We start from the raw sequence: 24,803 nt of genomic DNA, 5'->3' as shown, positions 1-24,803 counted from the left end.
GTTGTAACAACTGTTTTCCCTTAATGAAGCAGTGTGTGAAATGTAATTTATGCATATAGTATGTAGTAAATAGTGGTGAGTAAAATCTAAAATCTCCTACATCCTTTCATATGTCAGGAAGTATTGACTGTTCAAACATACATGGCCCCAGCAATGCAACAGATTAAGCCCATTTAATAATGTGCAGACTTTTGAAGGTTTCATTTTAACTGTATGCTGACATAAAAATCAATGGCTTACAGAAATTAGTTTTCAAGTTTGGTCAGGGTAAATCAATGCATGAAAACTTCAGCCTTGACAATTTAACTATGTAACTGTCCCCATCAATGAGCCAGAAGAACCTTTTAAAAAAAGAAATTCAGTGTAGCAGTAGAGGTTGAATTAACATAATGATACAGCCCAAATAAATAGAAGAAACGACTATATTAATTGGCCATATTGTGTTCATGTTCCCTTTCAAATAGATATATAATTTATAGAGATGCTTCAATCAGGTTTTTGACGTAGATCACCGGTTGACCTCAAGTTTATTACCTGTGCTTTTTTTTATATTGGACTATTTTCTCATAATTCATTTTCTGATTGCTAGAGTTTTAATACTCTAATAGATTATTTTGTAGCGAATATTGGCCATTGGATTAGTGCCATAGTTGGCCAATGTGGTGAGTGGTTATGATATATGATCGTTTAATCACAGTATCTGCAATAATAGATGCAAATGGAAGCTCTTTAGATTCAATATCTGCTAATGTGTTTGTTCATTACATCTATTTTGCTTCAGTGATGGCTGAATCAATAGCTTTTTCAAGCACCTTGTAGGGCATTTTGTTTTTTGTTTGTGTATTAGTAGGGTATGCGTTCCTAAATTCTATAGCTTGAGTGATATGTCACTTGGGCCTCACTTGTGAGATGGGGTTCTTAAATGAAGCTTTATCGACTTTCCTTTATGAAAAAAAAAAAACAGCCTGGCCCCTCGATGCCAGTCATCTGGCATATTCTGCTGTTTTTTTTGCTCAGTATTAAACAAATGCACCCTAATGTCATCCAATAAACAGCCATTAATATATTATTAATTACTACCTCCCACCCCTCTAATTGCAATAAGCAAATACGTCCTTGTTTTCCATCAACAAACAACTGCAGTGACTGCACCTTGAAGGTCAAGTTCCCTTCTCTAGCTAATTAGCTTGAATGTTTTTGATACTGTTGCCAGGGCAGAGATTTAGCTAAGTGCAACATTAATACACACTGTATTTTTTTATTTTAGTTGTTATTGTGATTGCATTCAAATAGAGCCCAAGCTGAAAGGCTTTGTGGGAGCGTTGTAGATTACTTCATTGTTCTAGTGTGGGTTTGTCCATCAAGGAGTCCAGGTGAATTCTCAGGATGCCACTTTGGAAGCATTATTCACTTCACTCATGCCGGGACTGAGCCCTTACCAGGGGAAATAGAGTAAATCTCTCTCAGATCCTGGGGTTTCAAGGAAGTCTTCATTAAAAAATACCAAATGTTGTCAATATCAAGCACAAAGAGCAGAGAAAGGATGACAGGGTCCTTGACTTTTGATTGAGGTATGCGATTGAAGATTAAATTACTTAAGCTTTTTAAATCCTCTTGCATGTTAAATAATGATAGTTTATTTTTCGTCTGAAAGCACACATCGACATCACCACGCCCGTAATTCTTAGAGACGCTTAAAGAGGTTCACACCCCAGTGCCCATGTGCATTCGCTGCATTTTAACAAACAGGGCCAATTGTGTGCATTTACAATGCGATAAACCTCATTATGTAAGCCCACTAACTAGTTGCGCATTATCTGAAATGGTTTATGGGGCTTATACAGGCCAATTTACCACAGCACTTGGTTCCATTGTTGGTCCATGAATCTGATGCTTGTCTTAGCCTGACTGAGCTAATGTTACTCCTGCTCAGAATGAGGATGCGCTCTTCCTTTAGATTCTTTGTAAAGAGGTGATTAAACCCCAGGGATTTCACGTCCACGCCGGGACATTATTGCCGTCACTGGTGCATAACAAGTTGAATGCGCCTTTATGCATGTTAATCATCCAAGTCTCGCACTCGTGTTACAAGGAGTAAATACTTTGGAGAAGAACTTGAAAATCACAATCAGAGCTACATTGTTTATGAAGAGGAACAGGAAAAGTTAGCCAGTCTATACTTCTGTGGAAAAGTGTTTCATATGTTGATATTATATATGGATAAGGAAGTGGGAAAAAAACCCATAGGTAAGAAGTTAGAACAGCTGCTTCAAGCCCTTGCTTCTGCCTGTGCATGTTGAGTGGTGACGAATTGACTCTGGTATTGTTTAAATGGCAGTCAGTGTGATGTATGTGAAGTAAAGCCAAAAGAAAAACCTGTAATATTGCAGCTGCAAGATCACCTACTGATCATGATATCCAGTGCAAATTGTAGTACTGATGTTTTTGTACTGATGTAGAATTAGATTTGATAATCTAGTGTCCCGTTTCACATCAGCACCGACAGCTGAGCCAATACTCTTGTTTATCTCTGTGCTCTGCTCCCACTGCTACCACCATCCCTCCAAACAAAAATTCCATTATTGTGACAACTCTCTGAGGTGTTTGCAGATGCAGTGACAGGCAAGTCATACTCACTCACCGCATTTCTCTTGAAACCTAATCTCCAGCATGGCCTCGCTCACCCACTGATAGTGGTGGGAAAGGCTGCTGATACACTCGCTGTCACCAGCTCCACTTGGAATATGTCTCCTCTCATTAGTATTGACTCTGTGCTTTGGTTTTATAGTATCTCGCTGGTGACCCGTAAAAAATGAAGTTCAGGCAGGGCCATGATGCTCAGTAGCACTTGATTGCGTCATGAACACGTCTGTCATCAGTACACCGGCTAATAATAAGTGGTGTTGCTCCACATAAAGCCACGACGTGTATAGGCAGAAGGACTCGGGCCCTATTTAATATTTGTGGTTATTGATCGCAGCCCACGAAATGTAATTTCACCATCCTTTTCCCTCTTAGCAAATATTGGGGTTAAAAGGAGACCGTCACCCGTCGTAAATCCTCTCCCATTTTCCCATCTGTTTCCTCCTTCATAGCGCTCTCTCTTTCTATGTCTCTTTCTTTCTCTCTCTCTCTCTTCCTGTCTCCTGTTGCCCATTGGTTGAGGGCCCGGAGCAGTAAAGTCCTCTGGCTGATGGAATTTTATGGTTGGCATCTTGGCAGACTCCTTCATTTCACTTTTATCCTTGTCAGTCTAGAGGCAGCCCAGAAAACTGTCTGTATGGAAAGATCATAAAACCCTGTCCCTGTCACCAGACAAATTTAGATAACTAATTTTCAGATCAAATTATAAATCTTTTAACTTGGCTGGCTGGGCGGCTGGCTGTCTGGCAGAGGGTAGCCCACTGAGCAGAAGTTTGAGCAATCTCTGCCTACCCATCAGGCTCTTGGAGGAGACGTATCAGTCTGTGGTGCCTGGCAGAGGTAGTGGAACCAGACAGAGTTACGGTCAGCTAAACCAAATGGAATGAGATGAAACGCTGAGTGATTCTGGGGCAAGTAATATGTTCATGTTCTATTACACACTGACATGATTCAAAGTCAGATACCAGTAGCTTGTGCTGCTCATCTTGAACGCTTTGTTGGAGAGATTCAGTGTGTTGCTAGGGACACGACTGGAAAAATACACATCTTCAGCTGCTTCCTCAGATTCAACTACATCTAGACTCCTCACATACAAAGTAATACATTAATTTCATTATTCGTGTGTGGTTAAATATAGATCTTGCTGTGCATAAATGTCTGGGTGTGTGTTCCTATGCATCGTGTGTATGTGTCTTTGTGGTTGAATCTGTGCCACGCTGAAAAGCACTCACCTGGTGAAATCTGCATCTGTTGTGTCTTTATTACATTAGAGAAAAGCTGTCATGTATTATGATAGAACTTGTCCCTGATGCTGTTGTCTGGAGACAGAATCTGCATTGGAGAAATTAACAGTTCACTAAATCTGAAGACGCCTCACCTCGTCATCCCTCCCCAACCGCATCCTCCTCTCATGCTCTGTTTCCTTGTCTAACGTACATTTAGTTATATTAGAAATCCTCCAAGAGCCTGGCTGTACCACCATGGGAAGCTCTTCAATTGAGCTTCCTTTGGAGCGCCAGTGGGTTTATCCATGAGAAAACCTACATCGCACACACGCACATGTGCACACAATCACATGAAGGCACACATGTGCGGAAGGAATTTCTGCCTGCCTCCGCTTTGAAGCAGCCCTGCCAGAGCTGCCTGTGTTTTACCCCCCACGTCTGAGAGGCCCTTGGCATTGGCAGAGAACGCACACACAATGGCACATACACAAACACAATCTACATGCCTGATGCAATGTTCAGTCACTTGAGCAAACAGACACATTTGTGTACACGGAAAACAGCATTCCAGTGTGTCCGCTCTTGTTAGTGAAACAGTGCTTTTACCCGTATGCAGTTCCTCTTCATAGCTTGTTTACTACATACAACAATAGAAATGGAAGGTTTTACTTTTGGATTGCTGCACTGCTGAACTATTGTTTTAGTATTGCCTCATTTTTTCTTTTATGTTTATTTTCCTATCGCTCTTCGAAGAACTATGTATGACAGCAGGAGCTCTCACACTGAAGGCCCATGCAAACCTAAGGTTTTGAGAGAGAAAAGACGAGGATCAGAGAGACAGGCGTATGGGTGGATAGATGGAGGGATGAAGGGAGGCAGTGGCCCCCATGAGGCACCTGGAGCTGTGGTGTTACTGAGAAATACGGTGTGTGTGTGTGTGTGTGTGTGTGTGTGTGTGTGTGTGTGTGTGTGTGTGTGTGTGTGTGTGTGTGTGTGTGTGTGTGTGTGTGTGTGTGTGTGTGTGTGTGTGTGTGTGTGTGTGTGTGTGTGTGTGTGTGTGTGCATCTTGAATCCTGCCGGCTAGCCTTTGGCATTGTCTGCTGTGTTTGTTATGTACTGGCTCTGTGTGAAGTAGGGCTGTAATCAACCAAAGAAATTCTTGGTCGACTGAAACCCTGAAATTTCGACTAAAAATCGACTAATGGGGGGGGAGGCATCACGTGCATCTGCGCAATATAATAGCCCATGATTACCGAAAATATATACTGATATCAGCACAAGAAGGCAATTAAACACAAAATGCAATTCAGGGAAAAGTATCTTTATTAAACATCCCAGATCATGTACCAAAAATAAAGCAAAGGCTCAAAACAATAGCCTACAAACAGTGGGCACGGCGCAATTGCGCATTAGGTTTGCGCTTTCTCTTTGAGTCCCTTGTATTTTGCGGTTAGTGCATGCATGATTGTCTGGCGCGCTGGCACTGAATATCCAGGTTCCAAAAAACAGGTTTTAAAACCTTGGCCTTCCACGACACCAATGGGCCTCATATCCTGAGCAATAAAATTGACAATTCCTTCTGTGATATCATGTTTGCGTTTGGATGATAGAGGAGGCTTAACATCCAGCGTGGTCTGGGTGTATCGGAGGGATCCTGCAGTTATAAAACGAATAAACGATTATTAGACTAAAATATTGAAATATGTTTAATATGATATTAATAGGCTATAATATTGAAATATTACCGTTTTTAGATGATACGCCATGTTTGTAGTCGAGCTGTGATATGCAAATTTTACATTCGACTTTTTTCCCGCCATCTATTTTGGAAAGATTCTGCCACACTGCCGATGTCTTTGACATGGATGGTAGAGGAGGAGGACTCAAATGAAACTTAAATGAAACGCTCAAAATAAAAATAAATATTCAGCAATTAAACCACCGGACGTTGAATAACATGGACCTTCTTCAATCTACCTGTCTCTAGTGGGTTGGGCTAATCCAAAATAGTGAAAACAAGGGGGGTGTTCTCTGAAGACAGGCTGTTTTCTGTGAAACAGGGCTCTGAAAACACCCCCATTAGCACTTGGTACTTTCCTCCTGATGACGACTTTATGAAATTAACACGGCAAAAAATCGACCAATCAGAATTTTGGTCGACCCAGAACGTATCGACCAATAAGTCGACCAGTCGACTAGGACTTTACAGCCCTAGTGTGAAGAATCACCTTCACCCATTGAGAAGAAGCCCAATCTTTTGGGCCATTGCTTGTCAACAAAGCTCTTTGAACCCATTACTTCCATCCCATAAGAAGAGCGCAAAGAAATAGATTGCAATGACAATTGGAAGTTTTGAGTGGTCGATACTCAGAAGGATAATATGCGTACCGCAGGTGTTGAGACAAATATATTATATTTCATGATCTCAATGTGTGAACCTTGTTTCTGAGCTGTCTACATTCCTTGCCCCAGAAGTTCGCTTTTATTACCATGTCTTTCTGGCAAAGGAGAAATCCCGTGGCACAGAACCTTTAGGCTTTGATATTTTCAAAGGGTTCGCATGATTCTTCCAGTATCATGCTAACCCTTTGTTGGTAGAGGGGACTTTGAGTAAACCAAGAGAAAGCGGTCTTTCCCTGTATCCCATCATATATGGGCATGAACACACATTGGGCGACATATTCCACCATAGTATTCCTCTGTGACCTGCCAGGATCAATAATAAGGAATGCAGTGATGGAAAAAAGACGTTGAAGAAAGGATGTCATTACCAAGCCATACCCCAGGGTTTAGCAAGTTCACCGCAGAGGTTAACTGGTCCAGCTGCTCTGCGCCAGTTGGCATGGCTACCATTTCCCAGGGCATTTTTTGGGCCCCCTCCTGATATTCTCAATACCCTTCCTGCAATTGTCATTCAAAAGGTGGCCAATGGAGGCAACCCACTGTGCTGAATCAAGTGTTGAAGAGGCTCCACACGCATCCATCTGTTGATGCCTACCCTCATGAGACTACGATATCCTTTTTTTCCTTCTAAACATAAGGGATCACTTGAAGCATGAGAATGGTTGTAAAAAAAATAAATAAAAATAAATCCCCAAAATCTAGGGACTCTCTCTTTTTGGGTAAGAAAAAGGTCCAGCAATGATATTAAATTCTTACAGCAATAATAATAAAACTCCCCATCCCTCTTTTATGACTCTCCAATAAGTGAGTTGTTTCTGCATCTCAGTACTGAATAGAGAATAAGGAGTGAAGGCAGCACACAAAGCAGGCAGGCAGGGCCCTGGTCTTTGATGAATGTCTCTATCTCCAGGCATTAGCTGTTCTATTTTTCATAGCAGGCCCTTCGGCCATGCTGGAGAGAGCTTGGGCCTCACATGCGCATTCGTGCAAGGAGTCACATTTCTCAGAGATGGTGACTAATTCGGGCCTACTGTCTGGAGGCGAGAGCCGCCACTACCAGCAGAGCCGAAAGGTCACACCTGTCAGAGGTGGGGGGGAAAAAGAGGTTAGGAAAGGATGTCGGCACCTTAGCAGCTTCTGCTTGAAATGGTACAGCTTCATAGTGCCTCAAATAGTTAAGCTCATAGACAAATGAACAAGCTGTGTGTGTGTGTGTGTGTGTGTGTGTGTGTGTGTGTGTGTGTGTGTGTGTGTGTGTGTGTGTGTGTGTGTGTGTGTGTGTGTGTGTGTGTGTGTGGACAAGTAGCTGTTCTTGAACTAATTACATTTCTTCTTCCACTTCTTCCTTGCTGACCAAGTCTGCATCCTCATCTCCCATGTTGCACGAGGTTGAGATATTTAATTAATTCACTCGAGGTCACATATTGTCCTCCCCATATTCCTAATTTTGTGTGTTCAATTGCACTACTGTTTTTCTTTTTATTAATTTTGATATAGTTTAGTGACATTGTATTAACAAAATGGTATCTCTTTAATTAATCTTTTGCTGATGGTACTTCACCATACTTAATAACAATAATAATCTTTTACTCCGCAATCTAAATTGTCCCTTGTGCCATAGCACCTGAACAGAGCTGTAATTGTTCTAGTTCTTATTAATATTTATGTTGGCTCCATTTTTATTTTCTGTGTATGTCTGGTCTGTGGTGGGATGTTCGCTTCTTCTCATCAAAGCTGTGGAAGCCAGTTTCTGCCTTTCCCTGTGATGCTGCACTGTTGACATTAAACCACTGTTCCTGGTGCACTGGAGGCACCACTGCACCTCAACATCAGCTAGGCAGCATGCCATGGCTCGGGCATCGGCCTCAATTCCACAGGCAAATTAATCTTGCTTTGTTGGAGTAGTTGAGCCCAACCTGGGACAGAGTTCGTTTAGCCGTTGCTCTGCTGATGCAAGTTTTTTCTCTCAAGTTTGGAGCCTTCATTTATGGGCACTTAAAGATCTCTCCATCTGTTATTAAGCCGGGCCTGGACACAGACGTCTTGATGAATAGGTATTCCTACTGCTATTGAATGGGCCGCAGCCTCTCATTGGAGACAGAGTGATAGTGTGGATAGTAGAAGAAACGCTTTCTTTGTTTCCTGAGATCTCAAGCTGAACGCATCCAATAATGCTTGTTTGGAAGGGGAGCCCTTTTGGTTTGAGACAAAACATAAATGGCTGAAATTGCATTGGCACTGCATTGCTCTTGCTTTCTCTCTTAATCTATTTCACAATTTTTCTATTAACATGCACACAGACGTACATTAAAAAGACAAATACAGATCCACGCACACGTTTCCACCCGCCTAACACATACACAGTGTGTTTCCCTTTCAGTACGGATCACCTTTTTCACCCTTATCTGTTAGCTGTGCTTTCTGTGTGATGAGAAGATAATCTTTCAGTATGGGTTTTCACGGGTAGATATTTCATAGATCATGTTTTTCTTCTGATGAGGTAGCACCAGACGATTTGAAATCCTATTTATCCGGCTAACAGGGAAGAAGATAGGAAATGTATCTGTGATTATTAGAGATGAGACGACCCCAATACAGACATCAGAGGGAGATCAAAGCTGACCGCCCTGGAAATAATAACTAAATCCAATGTACCCAACCCACTGCTTTGAGGTTCAGGGAAATTCAGAGCTTTTCCTTGTGGGAATGTACATGTGCTCATGTGTGGGTATGTCCGTGCACATGCATTTGTGTTTAACTGGTCAGAGCTCAGTCTACTCCCATTTAGAATCCTGTCCAAGTTGAGGGTCAGTACGGCAAACACAACCATGAACACAAATACAAACAGGCTCACATACCGACCATTCTGCTTCTGGCAAGGCCCATCGCCATTCTCCCCGGACTGCCATTGTCGTAAATCATGCTTGTCCCCTCCATCAGAATCTGCCCACAGAACCTGTGTAGGGGATTGGACATCATTAATGTCCCTGCCAAATCATGTTTACCTGAGCCCAGTTTTTGTCCTGCCTATCTGTTTCCTCTTTGTTATTTATTGCACATTGTTGGCAGTTTGTTCTCAGGTTAGAGAAGATGACTAGGGAATGATGGGTTGTGGGTTTTGTGTGCTGTACTGATAAGAGTGCACACTATTCCAGCTGCAGAGGTTAAGTTAGGAAGGGTACAAATTGTGCCATGTGTTCAACGGGCACAGGCTTCACTCTGCTTGGCTGCAAAGGCTTGCCTTTCTCAAGCTGTGTTGGAGTGCATCGAAATCTCCATGTGTGTGTTAAGTGAATTAGGATGGACCCAGCAGCTTTCCTTGGTACAAGCTGTATTAATGGACAGTGTGTCTGCATCCACAAAGTCAGTAAGTCACGAAGCAAGACAGAAGGTTAGAGGGCTCTGCCTCCACTTTTAGAGTTAGAGTTATAGCGCATAACCTTTGTTATATTTCACCCAGGATTAAACCAGTAACAGGCATATTGATGCTAGATATTCCCAATACAACCAATACAACAACAAGGCTTTGACCTCTGGTCATGCAAGGGTTTGGGTCAACATTCTAGCACACTTCTTTAGTAGGGTCAGAGGGCCAAGGCTAAGCCAACAGAACCTGATTAACCTCACACACGGGGATGTGTATGTGAAACAGCTTGCATATATTTATGTCCGTACACATACACTCCTATAAAGGGCTGATTTGTGAAGTTGACTGACTGCTGTTACTGAACAGGCGAGTCAGGGCAGTCGACTCTTCCAAGTTGACATTGTCAGTTAAAGGCCAGACAGAGTTATAAGATAGAGAGAGAGAACGGCTGACTAAGAAGCAGAGGCACCATTCAGCATGCAGATGTTGAAGACAGAGACTGACCTGCCACCTTGGTGAGACGTGTGCAGCGCTGCATCAAAGAAGGGAAGACAAAGCCAGTCTTTGCTGAAACAAAGACATCTGCTTATACAGCCATTTGCAAGAGTTCCTGAGCCTGTTCTGATCAGACGAACAAGTACATGACAATTTTAGCGAGGTACACAGGTAAGCCTTATGGGCTTAAAGGGCCGTGTGTGGGGAAAAATAACACTTCAACACACTACAACAAAATCAAAACCACTTACTGGACCACAGAGTGACCTTTAAACTAAGGCTTAGTCCTGCATCCCCAAAATGGCGAGACAAACTTAAACCCACTTTTCTCACTGGTTGAGGGTTCTACTCATGAGCTGTTGCCTCACGTTGTGTCTACACACATAGTCTCTTGCAACTTTTTAGGTCAACTAAAGGTAATTGAAGTGTTGTTTATTCTCGGTTTCTAGGATTGTTATTCAGCTGAATCACCGGGGAAGGCAAAGCAGGAAAGAAGACAGTCAGATTGACCTCGACCTTTCGACCCCATTGCGTGCTTGCCCATTGTATGATTTATCACGGGTCGTCCTTTATGGAGATGGCTGGTAAAGAAGGACGAAGGAGCATAAAAACAAGGTTCTTATTAGAAAGCAACATCAGTACTCTTCCTCATTTATTCATAGCTTCAGCACTGTTTCCCCTTTTTTTTTTTTTTTCAAACCCCTTTTTTGTAGTCCTTTCCCAAACTTTTAGTCAGCAGTTGCTGCTCTTGGCTTCATACCCAAACTCCCAGAGCTGGAAACAAGAGCACAGAGTTCATTAGGCCTTCACATTGCAATCAATGCAGCCAAGACCACAGTGAAAACCTAAATGAGATCCTTTGTGACTCTACCTGCTTAACAGCTCACTTGTTAAAGCCCTCCACCACAACGCTGGGAGTACATGCGGGGGAACGAGGCGCCAAGATTACCTTGAAAGCATGTGGCTGAATCATTGGACTCATTTTTAGGTTGAGTTAGTCGGGGGGTGAGAAAATCCATACGTCTCCATAATGATCTTATTGTCAAAGGTTCAACTCTCAGAAACCTGTCCATCAGCCGACCTTCAGTCCGATGCAGTTTCTGAGTTTCTTGTTTTACATGTTAAAAAACTTCTCATCCTTCATGGTATACCTCAACAGTAAATCCTAGTTTTTGTTGTATTACACCGCTGCCGGTTGACACATAACTTAAGACTTCTTTCTGCAGCTAGTGTGCACTCAATTTTTCTCACTCTACTTTTTCTCACTCTCTTCTACCTGACTTTCAGTGAGCAGGCTGACATCTGCTCCTATCTTTATAGAGGTGTCATTGAAATTCAGTGCAGACATGAGTCCTGCAAAGCACAGGGAGAACAGCTCAGAGGAATATTCTGCACCACACACACACACACACCCCAAAAAACGTACATGTACCAACACAGGCACACAAGCAATATACAAATGTGTATAAAACCGTGTTACTATATTTGCACGTGTACTGATGCACACAAAGACACAAAATACTGAAAATGTGTAATTCGAGCTTTAAAGCATTCCCTCTAGAGAGACATTTATTAGCTGCGGCATGAATGGCATTTAATTAACACACACACACACACACACACACACACACACACACACACACACACACACACACACACACACACACACACACACACACACACACACACACACACACACCGTAGAGGGTCTGGGTCAAAGCACCCGCCAAAAGAAAATGATGTACATTTTAAAGTAAAAGGTATCGGTCTGGTGCTCTTTGAGAGCAAAATGAAGAGGCTAGATCTATGAAGAACTTTGTACTCTTGTAAACATTTGTGTGCTCTTGCGCTAGCTGTGTTGTGACAAGGTACACTGAGGCTACTTATGTACTGTACACATTTGAGGAACTAGTAGCCTTCTTTACTATACTATAATATACTATACTTTACAAGCATTTCCAGTTATGTAACTTTATGCTACCAATCCACCACATCTCAGAAATAAATATTTCCCTTTTAATTTCACTACATGTATTTGAAAACATTAGTTACTAGCAGCTTTGCAAATTCAGATTATCTATACAAAATAGACATCAACTAATAAACTATAATGTATTATTAACTAGTATATAGCATTATTATTAAGTTAATGAAAGAAGTTAACATCTTTGCTAGTCACATCATTGCATCAATTGTTATACGATATGTAGGCCAACTGTAAATATATTATTTGAAATGGGCCATTCTGTCAAATCAGTCAATTTTTTTACTTTTGGTACTTTAAGTTCCAAAACAGCACCCATTAAGTTACCAAGAGTAGGTTTGTCTCGGGCTTTTCGCACATAAATAGTGAATAGCTATCCACTATTTACCCTCTCTCAACAATTATGTGACAGTGTTAGCTAGGTTTGGTCGATGTTGAAAGTCCCCTACTGACAATATTTCTTTGAGAAAAACAATATACAAAATGATTGTCCAAACAAAACTGAAGAGGGACTCAAGCAGATATAATTGTAATCTCTATTTCACACAAGGGAATGCTTGGATCAATACATCAAGATAGTTAACTTGAAATAAATGCTTTAGTTTATATTTTGATCCCCTTGCAAAAGCCCCTGATATTTGAGGGTTTATTGCTCATCATGGTGGAGTTTTGGTACGGCTGCTCTTTGGAGATGAACTCAGTGGGAGGCTGGTGTATTCTGTTTGATAGTGACTTGAAGATGGGAGCGGATATGTGTGGTGTTTCCATCTGTAATCCAGACTTGTTTATTGCACAATTTACAAATCACTTCGTTCACACTCTCTATCTTTCCTTTTTCTTTTGGTGTAAAGCCAAACAATTGCCAAATAGGTGAATTTGCATTTTTTATGCAAACAAGAGCAGAAATCTTTCCTGCTGGAGTTTCGGCTCCACGGGTAATTATTAGGGCTGTACGGATTAGTTAAAAGCTTCTAAGCTTCAAATTATTATTATTAATAACTTTAAGAAACATTGCATGCATAAGTCCTTCGGCTATCACCTTCTTCTCCTTCCTCTCTAAATATACAAATAGTAAAAAAAAAAATATATTAAATGGATTATATTCACAAGCATGTTACCTGGTTACCTAATATATTAAAAATAAAATACAAAATTGTGAGGAAAATGTCTTCCCTTGATCTTTGCATGCTGGGAAAAAAATAAAAATTCATAAGTGATTGGTTTCTGCAGCAATAACTTATCTCTATCATGAAGTCCTCTCTGTTCATTGTGTGTTGCTCTAATATACATTTTTCTTAATGGAGCTCTTTGATCTGCCAACATTTTAGTTATGTATTCATTTTCTTATTGCGTCTCCCCTCCATCCCTTTCTCTCCCGGCCCTATGTTTTTATTTGATAATCAGTAAACAGTCTCGAGTTGTTTGGTAACGGAGGGAATTTTATACCGTTCACCCCTCTTAATGGCAAAACAAAATTAGAATAAAATAAAAATCAAGGATTGTCCAAGATCATGTTTCTTTGATAACATTTTATTTTTAGACCCACAAGCATAGAAAATCCTTCTTACAGTCTCCTCAGTTTAGTAACATAGCTTTGTTTGCATAGACTTTTAGTGAGTATTTTTTGGTAGTTTCATTTCCCCACCAGCAAGTAGACTTTAGCTTTGATCTTAACCTCGTTTTACTGATGGAGACTGCTTTATCCCTTGGGGATTGCAATGATAAAGAACCCATCTGTCCCTGGCTGAATTGTGGACAAACATTGTGGACATCTTTCAGCTACTATTTGAAACACTGATGATGGTACCTTGTAGGTCAACTTTCAGCGGGATTAAAGCCAAGAGAGTTTGCTGACGGTGCCTGTTGGCCTGCCCTCCCCTCCCCTTGTCCACATCTGGGACACAGCCAGTAGCACCGACACGGTGTGTGTATGTGTTTTTCCTCCAAAGTCTGAACTATCTGGCGTGGGTCAGGCTAAAGTTAAGAGAGAAAGGGGGGAGATGGGCCACTCTCAGAGAGGTAAACACAATCGCCCTTGTTGTTAGTCTGGTAAGGGTCAAGGTGGACCTATCACAAACAGGTTAACCTTGAAACGACTTCTACTTTTCACTTTGGTGAGATTTAAATGGTGTGAGGTTGCAACAAAAGTGTTCCATATTTTTCATCATTATTGTTACCGCAACAGTTACCAAGCAGCTGCCATTAAACACCATGCAGTTAAAAATGTCTTTGTTGAATATTGAGCTAATAACATTCAATTTTTCTTTTGTTGTTTTAAGATTCTCTTGCTACAAGAACAAACATATGATTGATGATAAGGACATACTGATAGACATTTTTGTTATTTGTGATGCAACGGAAATAAAATATATTTGATAAGCTATTAGGTGTAGCTGATGGGGCTGAATGAATGCATTTTAGTTCTTTGTTCATTATTGTCCTTGAATGTGCTGATGTCTGCAGTCATGTACAGCTTTCTCTTTAAGAACAGAAGCATCCTTTATTCATCACCGCATGACAAGTACATTCTAGGCACAACAAAGGGGGTCTTGTCCCTTTCTGTTTTGTTTGAAAGTTTAAAACCCATTTATAGGAACATGGCCTTTTTTTAATAAAAACATTTTCCTGTATAAATTCTAGTTCTGAATAAATAAATCTAATATATATTCCAACCCATGGTTGAGCTGCCCCATATTTTATATCTGACCTTTCAGTGTGAAAGAAGTAGGATACCCCTGTTTGTAATTGAATTACTGTCAGGAACTATTGTGGGCATGTTTATGTTGAAATGAAAAGGGAATGGAATTGTTTAATATCAGGTTTTGTGGTTGTTATTGTCACTGTGTGTTCTTTCTCTTCCTCTCTTGGGGATCAACACACACACACACACACACACACACACACACACACACACACACACACACACACACACACACACACACACACACACACACACACCCCTCCCCACACACACACACGCCATGACGCATTGGCTGCTGCCCAGTGTTTCTTACAAAGTGAACCCTGCAGTCAGTTATTTTCATGCTGTTTGCAGCCTAATACCTCATTGCTTCTTTTTGTGTTTTCCTCCTCAGTCTGCCTTCTCTGCTGTGGTCTGCTTGTCTTGTCTGGACACAATATGTAATGCCACTAGCCTGATTATTGAGAGAATGTTGCAGGCCTAATTGTGTCTGTGTTATCAGAAAATTGTAGTTGTGCAGACATGAGAGAATAAAGCAGCCTGTAGATTTTGTTTTTCTGCCCACAACAGGCAGAAGATAAAGGGAAGAAAATAAATACAAAATGAAGAGAAAGTCACAGTGCAGAAAGACAGATTTTGTTTTTGTCCGTCACCCAGGGTTCAAAACACCTCAGTATGGACAGAGTGAGAGACAGCAACGGACAGATAGGAAAGAGAAGGAAAAAATAAGAGGAGTAAAAAGACTGAATTGGAGAGAAAGGGGGTGAAATGGTTTTCCAGGTTTTCCACACATCCTTGCAAACAGTTTTTCGGTCCTGAAAACAATCATGAAAAAGGAACATTTCCTGGCAAATCTTGTGTTGTCCTGGAATATTATTTCAACATTCTCCTCTTTCCTTTAGCTGAGAATGAACTACGCTTACTATGGCTGCAAATGCTTCTCTCAACTCTGGAGAAATGGTTTCAAATGTGTGTTGGGCATTGTTTAGATATTATTTCATAGATGAATTCCAGCCAGAGACTGCAACTCTTTTTAATGTTCCATAGAGAGAAACATATTACTGTATGGCTGTGGCGCAACAGATTATCAGTGAAAATGTCCTGTTAATGTCCTGGAAAATGATCCCTAGCAAAGAGTGGGAACACTGCTTGGCCACATGGTCTGCTGGGAAATCCCCCCCTCTGAGCTGGGAGCCCTGTGTCTTGGTGGTTGGATGAAATGTCTTATCTGCCGGCAGCAGGACTCTGTCCTTTAAGGAGGGCTATGGAAAACTCATTGTCCATCCAACCAGCATCTCAACTGATCCGTGTTCCCTTTGACCTTTACCACTGCTGCCACCGACACATGCCAAACTTTAGATTGTGTTAAATGTAAGATTTCTCATTTATATGACGTCTCTTGTTTGTGTGTGTGTGTGTGTGTTTGTGTTTGTTGAGTACAAACCTTCCCTGCACAGTTTGTGTTGACAGCGTTGTTCATAGGTCACGTTAGTATCATAAGGGAAAGGGTGAGGCATGGCATTTGGATCTACCTGACTGAAGACCGTTTTTTTACCAATTCTTGTGACATCATTCATCTCTACTAATCTACTGAACCCTAATGAGCAGGAAATTAAGTTGTAACGTGGCTATCATACGGCATGATATGCACTAATTGCTCAGATTGTATCTGCATTATTCTTTTTCACAAAGAGCAGTAGGGCGCTCTAGTCATTTTCATTAATTACACTCAAAGAATGAGTAATTAGATTTTTCATTCATTATTTTTTTTACTTTTTGTCTTTTTTGGAACTGTATGTGAGGGCTGTGTTTGTGTGTCCTATTATGTTTATATTCCTAACCATTCCAAGAACAGTGTTGTAGAAAAGTTCCCTCGAAATCCACCCTGCAAAGTTCTCCGTTCATATAATACATCATCCACAATCACACCACCAGAATGTGTTCTTGCATATCACTCTTCCCCCACATGCAGTTATTTTTGTTTGTCCAACCTGCAAGGTGTTGTTGTAAACCGACATGTTTGTCACCTTTAAATATCAGGAAGGGATGAGGGAGTTTGAACATACTCTCTCACTTATTCTCATATTTCTATGCAGAACTATTTTATTCACTACAGTGAAGCAAGCCATGATTTAACATCGTCGCTCTTCAGAAAAGCCGAGTGTCATATTCAGATAATCAAATCAGTAGCTAGACGTTGTTGTGGTGATTTGTTTCTATGTACAGTTCTGCTGCAGTCTTGGTTGTCACATTTTTGCTTCTCCTTAAAATAAGCTTTCACAATAAGCCGATTGCAACATCTATGCTTTTCTTTAAAAATAGCATTTAGTGCTGCAATGAGTCACGACTTTCGAATGAATACAGCGGGGGTCATCATTTTTCTATCCCCATTAAAGAAACACATTTAGACACAAAGCTTTGGATGACTTTCATACTGGGCATCCAAAGGAATCATTGTAACGCTAATCCCATGCTGTGATGATCGACAGAAACTCGAGTGTAGTACTGTTCTTGCTTCACTTGCTAATTGTACTTCTTGATCATGCGACACTAGCAGAGATAAGAGAGTTGGGAAAACATTCTTTAGAAGAAAGCGTATACGTCTGAGTGAGACAGAGAGGGGCGGCGAGGCAGATTGAATGGAAGAAGCAGTAGCTATCAGCTATCTCTCCCAGCTCTGGCTTCCAGGCCAGACACATTGCCTCCATGTGGTTTTCCAGTAAGCTGACAAAGAAGCTGAATAATGTATCTATCAGTCCGCCCGAGTGTGCCGAGCACTGGGCACCGAGGAAGCTGCCAGCTTGTTATAGGCTCATTACAGGTGAAGATGACATGTGGAGGTGCAGCCGCCTTGGCATTGTCTCCCTGCCCTGCCCTCGATAGAAAGCACAGCACTCTGTCACTCCCCACGGCATAGAGAGAGAGAGAGGGAGAGAGAGGGAGACAGAGGTGATGCAGGAAGAGAGGGAATGAGCCTCAATACTCCCCTAACCCCCCCCTAACCCACTACCAAAATGAAATTGACAGGCTCGCCGAAGTAATTGCTCCCAGCACTATTTTCTTTGGCAGGAAATACTGTTATCGGCAAATAGGGGATTCAATAAGCGTCAGGAGATGAGGCTCTAAGGCTGTGGTCAAAAGGCTCGGTCTGTCCTCTACTGTTGAGGTTGTCTCTCCTGGTGCTCAATCTCTCTGCCCTGCCCTTTTTCTCTCTCTCCCCCCCCCATACAAGTTTTGTGTCTTCATATCTAACCCCTACTTTTTCCCCTCATATCGCCCTCACACTCCCTCCGCTTCCTTCACGTTTAACGTCTTACTACTTCATCACACACCAACCCCCACAACATCTCTCTCCCTCATCCCTTACTCCCTTCCTCCAGGGCCTCTTTTTTGACCATTTTCTTCTGTTGACCATTTTTGTGAGCCTGAAGGGGGAAACTCTATTACCCAGTAGCCAGCAGGTAATGCCACCTCCCTCTAATCTTCAGATTGTTTCTCTGCTGCCAGTTCGGTGGTGTAATGTTGATATTATCCCCAAAGGATTCCATTGATTTGGGCTAGGGTCGTGAAAAAGCAGTTCATGGTCAGAGGCTTTGGTTTCCGGAGGTCAGAGCAGGCGGTGAAACCAGAGCTCTAGTTTTTCTGGACATAGTGGTATGCCTGCTGGGAACAGCCGAGAAGTAAGAAGATAAATACAAAGTGGGTGATGTTTTCCTCTCACTGCCCTGTGTATTATTGGAAGTAATGTTCTAAGAATGCAGCCTCTTTTTCAGCCATATCCAAAGAGTGAATATCAATAATTTAATAACCATATTTACATTTAAAGTTGTGAGTGCTTTTATACAGTATATTCTTTTGCTATGTTTGGGTCAATATTTATGTTGTTTGGGCCTGATTTCTTAGCCAGAAGTGCATTTATTTACAGTTAAAGTTTTAGCAATAATGTCTAAAGTTTAAGTTCAATTTAAAAGTTCTTACTCATGCCTGCAAGCTATTCTTCACAACTCGGCCAAATGGCAGGTGATTGCTCTCACACTTGCATGCAATCCAGCACTGTGGCTTTAATACATCTCACCTGCCATTATCTTAGAAACTTTTTGCAGCACGGTGGTGACATATTGCCTCTCTACTGTCTACCCAACTGTGTTTTTTTAGCCTTTGTTATTCATCGAAACGGATCCAGTGCAGACAGCAGTGCATTTCAAAACCACACTATTTGCTACAGCAAAAACAGTTGTTGATTTGACTGCGATGCAACTGTGATTGCCTGTAGATAGAATTGAAATGCCAACCGTTGTTTATCCTTTTCCCTCTACTTGTACTATACTGGAGGACAAAGGACACTAACACGTTACGTATGTTGTTCCTGCATTAATGGCATGGTTAGTCCGGCACTTGTAAAGCATGGCTCACATCAGTTGTATAAATAGTTCTGGTCCCAGGTCTTTGGTAGGTCCTTGTCCAGGGAGTACAAACCTTATTGGATAATGAAGACTATAATTTCCATCTTCTTCTTAATAGGGAAGAATCCCACTGGAGGATCATAGGCCTAAGTGTTTTAAATTGATGAGTACTTTTGCAGAGTTTGCTTAGTTTTTTTTTTACTTCTATTCTAAAACCCCATTGTCATTACATAATTAATCTATGGGCAAGAACCAACACAGGGTTAAACAGCATAATGCATTTGTAGGTAATTGTTAGTTTATCATCAGAAAAAAATGAAAATAATCCAAGATAAGCCTAAACGGCTCATTTTCATCTGTTGCCTTTACCAAGATGTTAAAAATGCACCCTAAGAAAGCTAACTGCTGAGCCTTGACAATTATTTCATGATATATTGACTGGCTGATTATCACATCATGATAACAACTTGTTTAGACATATTCATGAGCAAGTTTTCCTTCATACTAAAAGAATGATACAATTTCTGAGAACATTTTTCAAAAGTGAGTCAGACACGACCGACATTACTCTGTGTAAAGATTTCAAGAGTTTGTTTAAAAAATAAAGCGCTATCAGTCAAGGAATTCAAAGCACATTGAAGTACCTAAACAAGCAGAAAAGAAAAGATGGTTGTGCTTACTATACGGTTTTACATAACTGTCTAAGTTTTACCTTGAATACTCAAAGTCCCAGCATTTCACCCTGGGGGTTTGTTAAGTGTTCGAAGTATCTGTCACTGCACTTATTAATTAAGCTTTCACATAGTGTATTTCTGGTCTTACCTTTTTTTATTTTTTATTATTTTCTTAGTCAATGTCAAACATGTGTGAGGTAAGAATGTTCAACAAAGAGTCCTGTGGTAGGTAATAGTTGAAACAAAGCTAGTAACGAGAAGGATTCTTATCTCCCAAAGGTCTAATAACTACCTCCAGTTAGATAAAAGCTAAGCCAGGCGCTCCCCACATTCACACAACGGCGCTCGGAAAAAAGATGGCATAAGTGTTTGTATAGATGAAAATGAGAAAGACGGAGATAAGACAGAAACACAGAATTGCATTTAAGGAAAAAAATCAAATAGTGTATCACAATAGCAGAGCAGATGAACATGTTGAAAGCCATGGCAGAGATTAGTAATAGAAAAAAAACAATGGTTGCAAAATAAAATAAAAGGTGAAATTAAGTAAAGTGGCACAAGTAGATCCTTGTTTTCATGCCCTACTCATATTTAAACAAGGATTGTTTTATATATATATATATATATATATAATCCTTGTTTTATAAACAATCCTTGTTTTCATGCCCTACTTGTTTTCATGCCTATATATATATATATATATATGCCACAGTCACCTGCATATTAGGAAGCTGCTGTTCTACAGTTTTGTTCTTCTTCGCTTTCTCTGCCGCCTGCCTGTTTAGCTGTTCAATCTTTTTCATGCACTGCTCCACACTTTGTAGATGAGTCTGAAAGGAGAACAAAATATGTATATTACTTTAACTGTAAGTTACGGAAAGTACACAACACAGAGCTGATTGATGAGATCAAATTGTATATATATATATATATATATATATATATATATATATATATATATGAGTAGGGCATGAAAACAAGGATCTACTTATGCCACTTTACTTAATTTCACCTTTTATTTTATTTTGCAACCATTCTTTTTTTTTTTTATATATATATATATATATATATATATATATATATATATATATATGTACTGTACTGTACTGTACTGTACTGTTTGTGCTTGGTTATATTTATTAAATGTAATTTGGAAACATGTTGTAGAAGATGCACCTCTTGTACTTGGTTTTCGGCAGGAATCACTCCTACGGGTTGAGGAACGTGACTTTACGTCAGCCTTTATCAAATAAACACTTCCACTCATTACTTAGCCAATCAAACCATGAGCTCAGTTTACACCTAAAGCACAGAGTTATTAGTATCATGCTGCTGTTAGACTCCCTCTGCTTTTTCCAATAAAAAAAAAACAACAAACAAATATGGTTCTTTCATGTTGACTGTGCATTGCAGGAGAGCAGCAGGCCTCTCTTTTCTCCGGATAAATGAGCTAGCTTATTACTTACCAAACTGCCTATTAGCACAGCTCAGCTGTGTGGGGAACCAGCAGTCCAGGGATGAACACAGTGTGGAGGATTTGGTCCAGCAGTCTGGTTCACGCGTATTTGATTCTTTCTCTATGGTGTGTTTTTCGCATTTTGTTTTGTAAAGTACCTTGACTCATTCCCCACCTGAAATGTAGCTCATTTGACAACATAACCTGAAAATTACTAATTTAACACCTATTTGTTCTTGGAACTTGTTCTGGAAGTGGAGCTAATGTAGTACAATTAATCAATTTGCACGCAGAGCTTTTTCATTTGTATTCCTCAAAATGTATGGTGATTGCATGTCAACAATGTCAAACCATACGTTCAATCACTCTGGAAATGGAATCGAGACGTAGCTTAATCTAATGTACAATGTTGACTACACTGTGTGCTGGGAGAGTGAGTGTGCGGATATATGTCTCCCTGTTGTGGTGTAATTGTGTGTATTGCTGCCAATAGGTGGTCTCATTGTGTAAGCATCAGTGTAGCAACATGTCTCTAGAGCCCTGTGTGGAGATTAAACACAAGAATCCATTTACTTCAAGCAGGAGGTGCTGCAGATAGCATGTAGAGCCTGTGTTTGGCTCTTTGTGACTAAGACCTTCATTAGGATATTGGCTGATATAGAAAAAGAGAAATTGGCCAACTCGTCTCTAAACGCTCACTCATCCTTTTTTGAAAACACAGATGTTTTGGCCAGCTTTTAATCTTCCTGAGTATCCAAATTTTAAATCAAATCAAGTCTTAACAACTACACCTACCGAGAAAACAAGGTACATATGCAGCACAAGTCTGCTAAAGTCTTCTTTATGGTATTGTTGAGTCTGTGCTTTATTATATAGTTTATTATAAAATAAAATGAAGGTTTCATTCAGTAACCTTTCTGTGGATGTCCTTCAACTGCTTTCACAAAGTTCTCTTTCTATTTATTACCCTTTTTGTTTTTGATGACATTACCAAAGTGTTAATAGTGCATGATGGTAATCTAATAACTGTCCTGTTGATATTTTGTTTTTCAGGGTGGACTAAGGAACAGCAAGCATGAGTGTACCCTTTCATCCCAAGAATATGTCCATGAGCTGCGTTCTGGCATCACAGAAGAAAAGCTGCTCAATTGCCTGGAGTCCCTCAGAGTGTCTCTCACTAGTAACCCTGTCAGGTTAGTCACTTTTTTCACACACTGCAAACTGTGCCTTTTGCCTGGAAATGCTCTGAGTGAAATTCGTAAATATCACAGCTCAAAGTGCTTATTTGAGTGTCTCTTACTACTGGCACAACGATGAAAAGATTTGCAGAAATCAAAAGAGGACTCCTTTTTTGCACCGAACTGTTGAACCCGTTTCTATGGCGAGTTTGCTGTGAAGGCTCAACAGTGTCTATAGTTTTAGACCTTACAGTCCCACAATGATTAACATCAACATCATTCTCTCATTATGTTGGTTTGTTATCCTTTGGACATTGCTGTATGACAGTTACCTTGTGAACTCCTAGCACACACAACAGAAAATGCACAGCTGGAAATACTGCACAATACTTTTGGCACAATAGCATTTGCCAGATGCACTTGATGCAATTTTTTCAGGGCACTGATTTTTTGCAAGAAAATGATTAAATCCATTAATTCCATCAAGCAAAAGTGGAATGGAAAGGACCAGAGTGAAAGTCATCTTTCAGAAAGTGTGCACTTTTTTTTTATGATTGTTTGAAGTGGAATCATGTCAGATTTTACCAAACCACATGTTCTATTAAGGTCATGTTACAAAAATTAGATTTCATGTTTGTGGCCCTGGTTGCTCTCTGTCTTTGTCTATAGTAGTGCTCAGCACAGTGGATTTGACAAAAGCTCAGTCTAAGTGATGAAGTGCAAGGACAAGCACACACTGTACATAAAAGCTTCTCTCGTGCTATCAAGCTTTTTATCAGTGTTGAGCAGCATTTTGGTAAATCTGGATAGGAGGAAAATGGAGGTTTAGTATAAAAAATGCCTTGGATATACACTCAGTCCCAGTTTACTACGTGCACACGGCAAAACTTATGCAATCTAATACAACAATCCTGCAATCAATGCTCATTCAGTCCAAACAAGTTGTAATGTTCAGTTTTTCAAAAACTTTTAGAGAATTGATGATTTAACTGTATGGTCTTTGTGGAGGTTGCATTTCATAGTGCTGTTGAATTGCATTCAATTACACTGACAGGTGTTCCTGTTGATACAACAGCACAACAAACTGCATCCTCAAAAATGATCCTACGGTTCAATCAACACCTCTTCCACAAAAACAGAACATTGTAACCTTTATGAAGGTTGCAGGATTGCAGGACTGTGTAGGTGTACCCGATGAACTGAAAATCGGTTTACATGAACCTGGAATGCATTAAAAATGAACAAAATTGTATTTTTACTCTTGCCAATTCATACATTTTTCTCAATTCCTTTGTCTATTTGTTTTTTCATTCGAAGAGATTAAACATGGCTTTAAAATCTCTTTTTTTCAGTAATATCCCTCTATAAGTTAATCACATCATTCCAGTCTCTCCACATTAATCAGCGCACAGGGGTTGTCTGCTGGAAACCATATACTTCTAATGGATGTATGTAAAGAAACCTCATTGGACCAGTTCCAGTGAGGTTTCTTTACAGAAACAAGTTAGACAAGGCAGACGCACAGCCTCAACTTTTAAACAAGCAATGGTGTAGACGACCAAATGAGCACAAGCTCATCGTCACTTGCAGCGAGTCTTTCATTCCAGACCACTCTGGCCATTAAGATCTAATAGATAGGAAGTCTATTTTGCCACATCAGATAGCTAGCCATTCTGAAACCTTAATAAGCATGTGGCTCTATGTCATGTTTACAACCTGCCTCCAATCCACCAAACCAAAAATGTCAGGCCAGTGCCTGTACTTCTTCTCTGCAACCTATTGGAAGACTTTATGAAACTGTTGCCAAAGATCATTTTGCTTCTCAGCTCCACCTTGTTGAGCCTTGACTGGCTCTTGAGTCATTCATTTTGTGGCCTCACTGATTCTTTTATTTTAAGGCTTGTCTCTACTTTTTACCCAAATTCTCCTCCTTCTCTCTTTAAATAGGATGTTCAATTTTAATTTGGTCCCACTATTGCAAACGGAACCCTCAGTGACAGCAGACCCTTTAAATTATTTACCAGCCCACTGTTGAGGAAATGTTTCCTAATGTGAATCAATGAATGGTGCATATTAAATGGTCATCGGATAAGTGGACTAGTTTTTTATGTTCACCCTGGGTACAGAGAAGGAAGCCGCCAGCATGGCCCCCGGAAGACCTTTCATTTAGTCTGTGTGCTACCACCAGCTTAACTACTGCATCTCTGCATTCACCAATTTTTGAAAAAAAACAAACACAAAGAGTTTTGTGCTCTAACTAAAATGCACAACTC

General features: G+C 40.4%; 1 protein-coding gene across 2 annotated transcripts in view; it reads left to right on the top strand.

Moving 5' to 3' along the window:
• diaph2 (diaphanous-related formin 2) overlaps positions 1-24,803 on the top strand; it is a 354,189-nt gene that overhangs the window by 75,568 nt on the left and 253,818 nt on the right. For both annotated transcript variants that reach the window (XM_054597377.1, XM_054597376.1), the window contains one exon: positions 22,406-22,545. In XM_054597377.1, coding sequence (XP_054453352.1) covers positions 22,406-22,545 — 140 coding nt within the window. The remainder of the gene's footprint in view (positions 1-22,405; positions 22,546-24,803) is intronic.

Source organism: Anoplopoma fimbria, chromosome 4, assembly GCF_027596085.1.
Source record: "Anoplopoma fimbria isolate UVic2021 breed Golden Eagle Sablefish chromosome 4, Afim_UVic_2022, whole genome shotgun sequence".
Taxonomy (NCBI): Eukaryota; Metazoa; Chordata; class Actinopteri; order Perciformes; family Anoplopomatidae; genus Anoplopoma; species Anoplopoma fimbria.
This window is presented reverse-complemented; position numbering and strand designations above follow the sequence as displayed.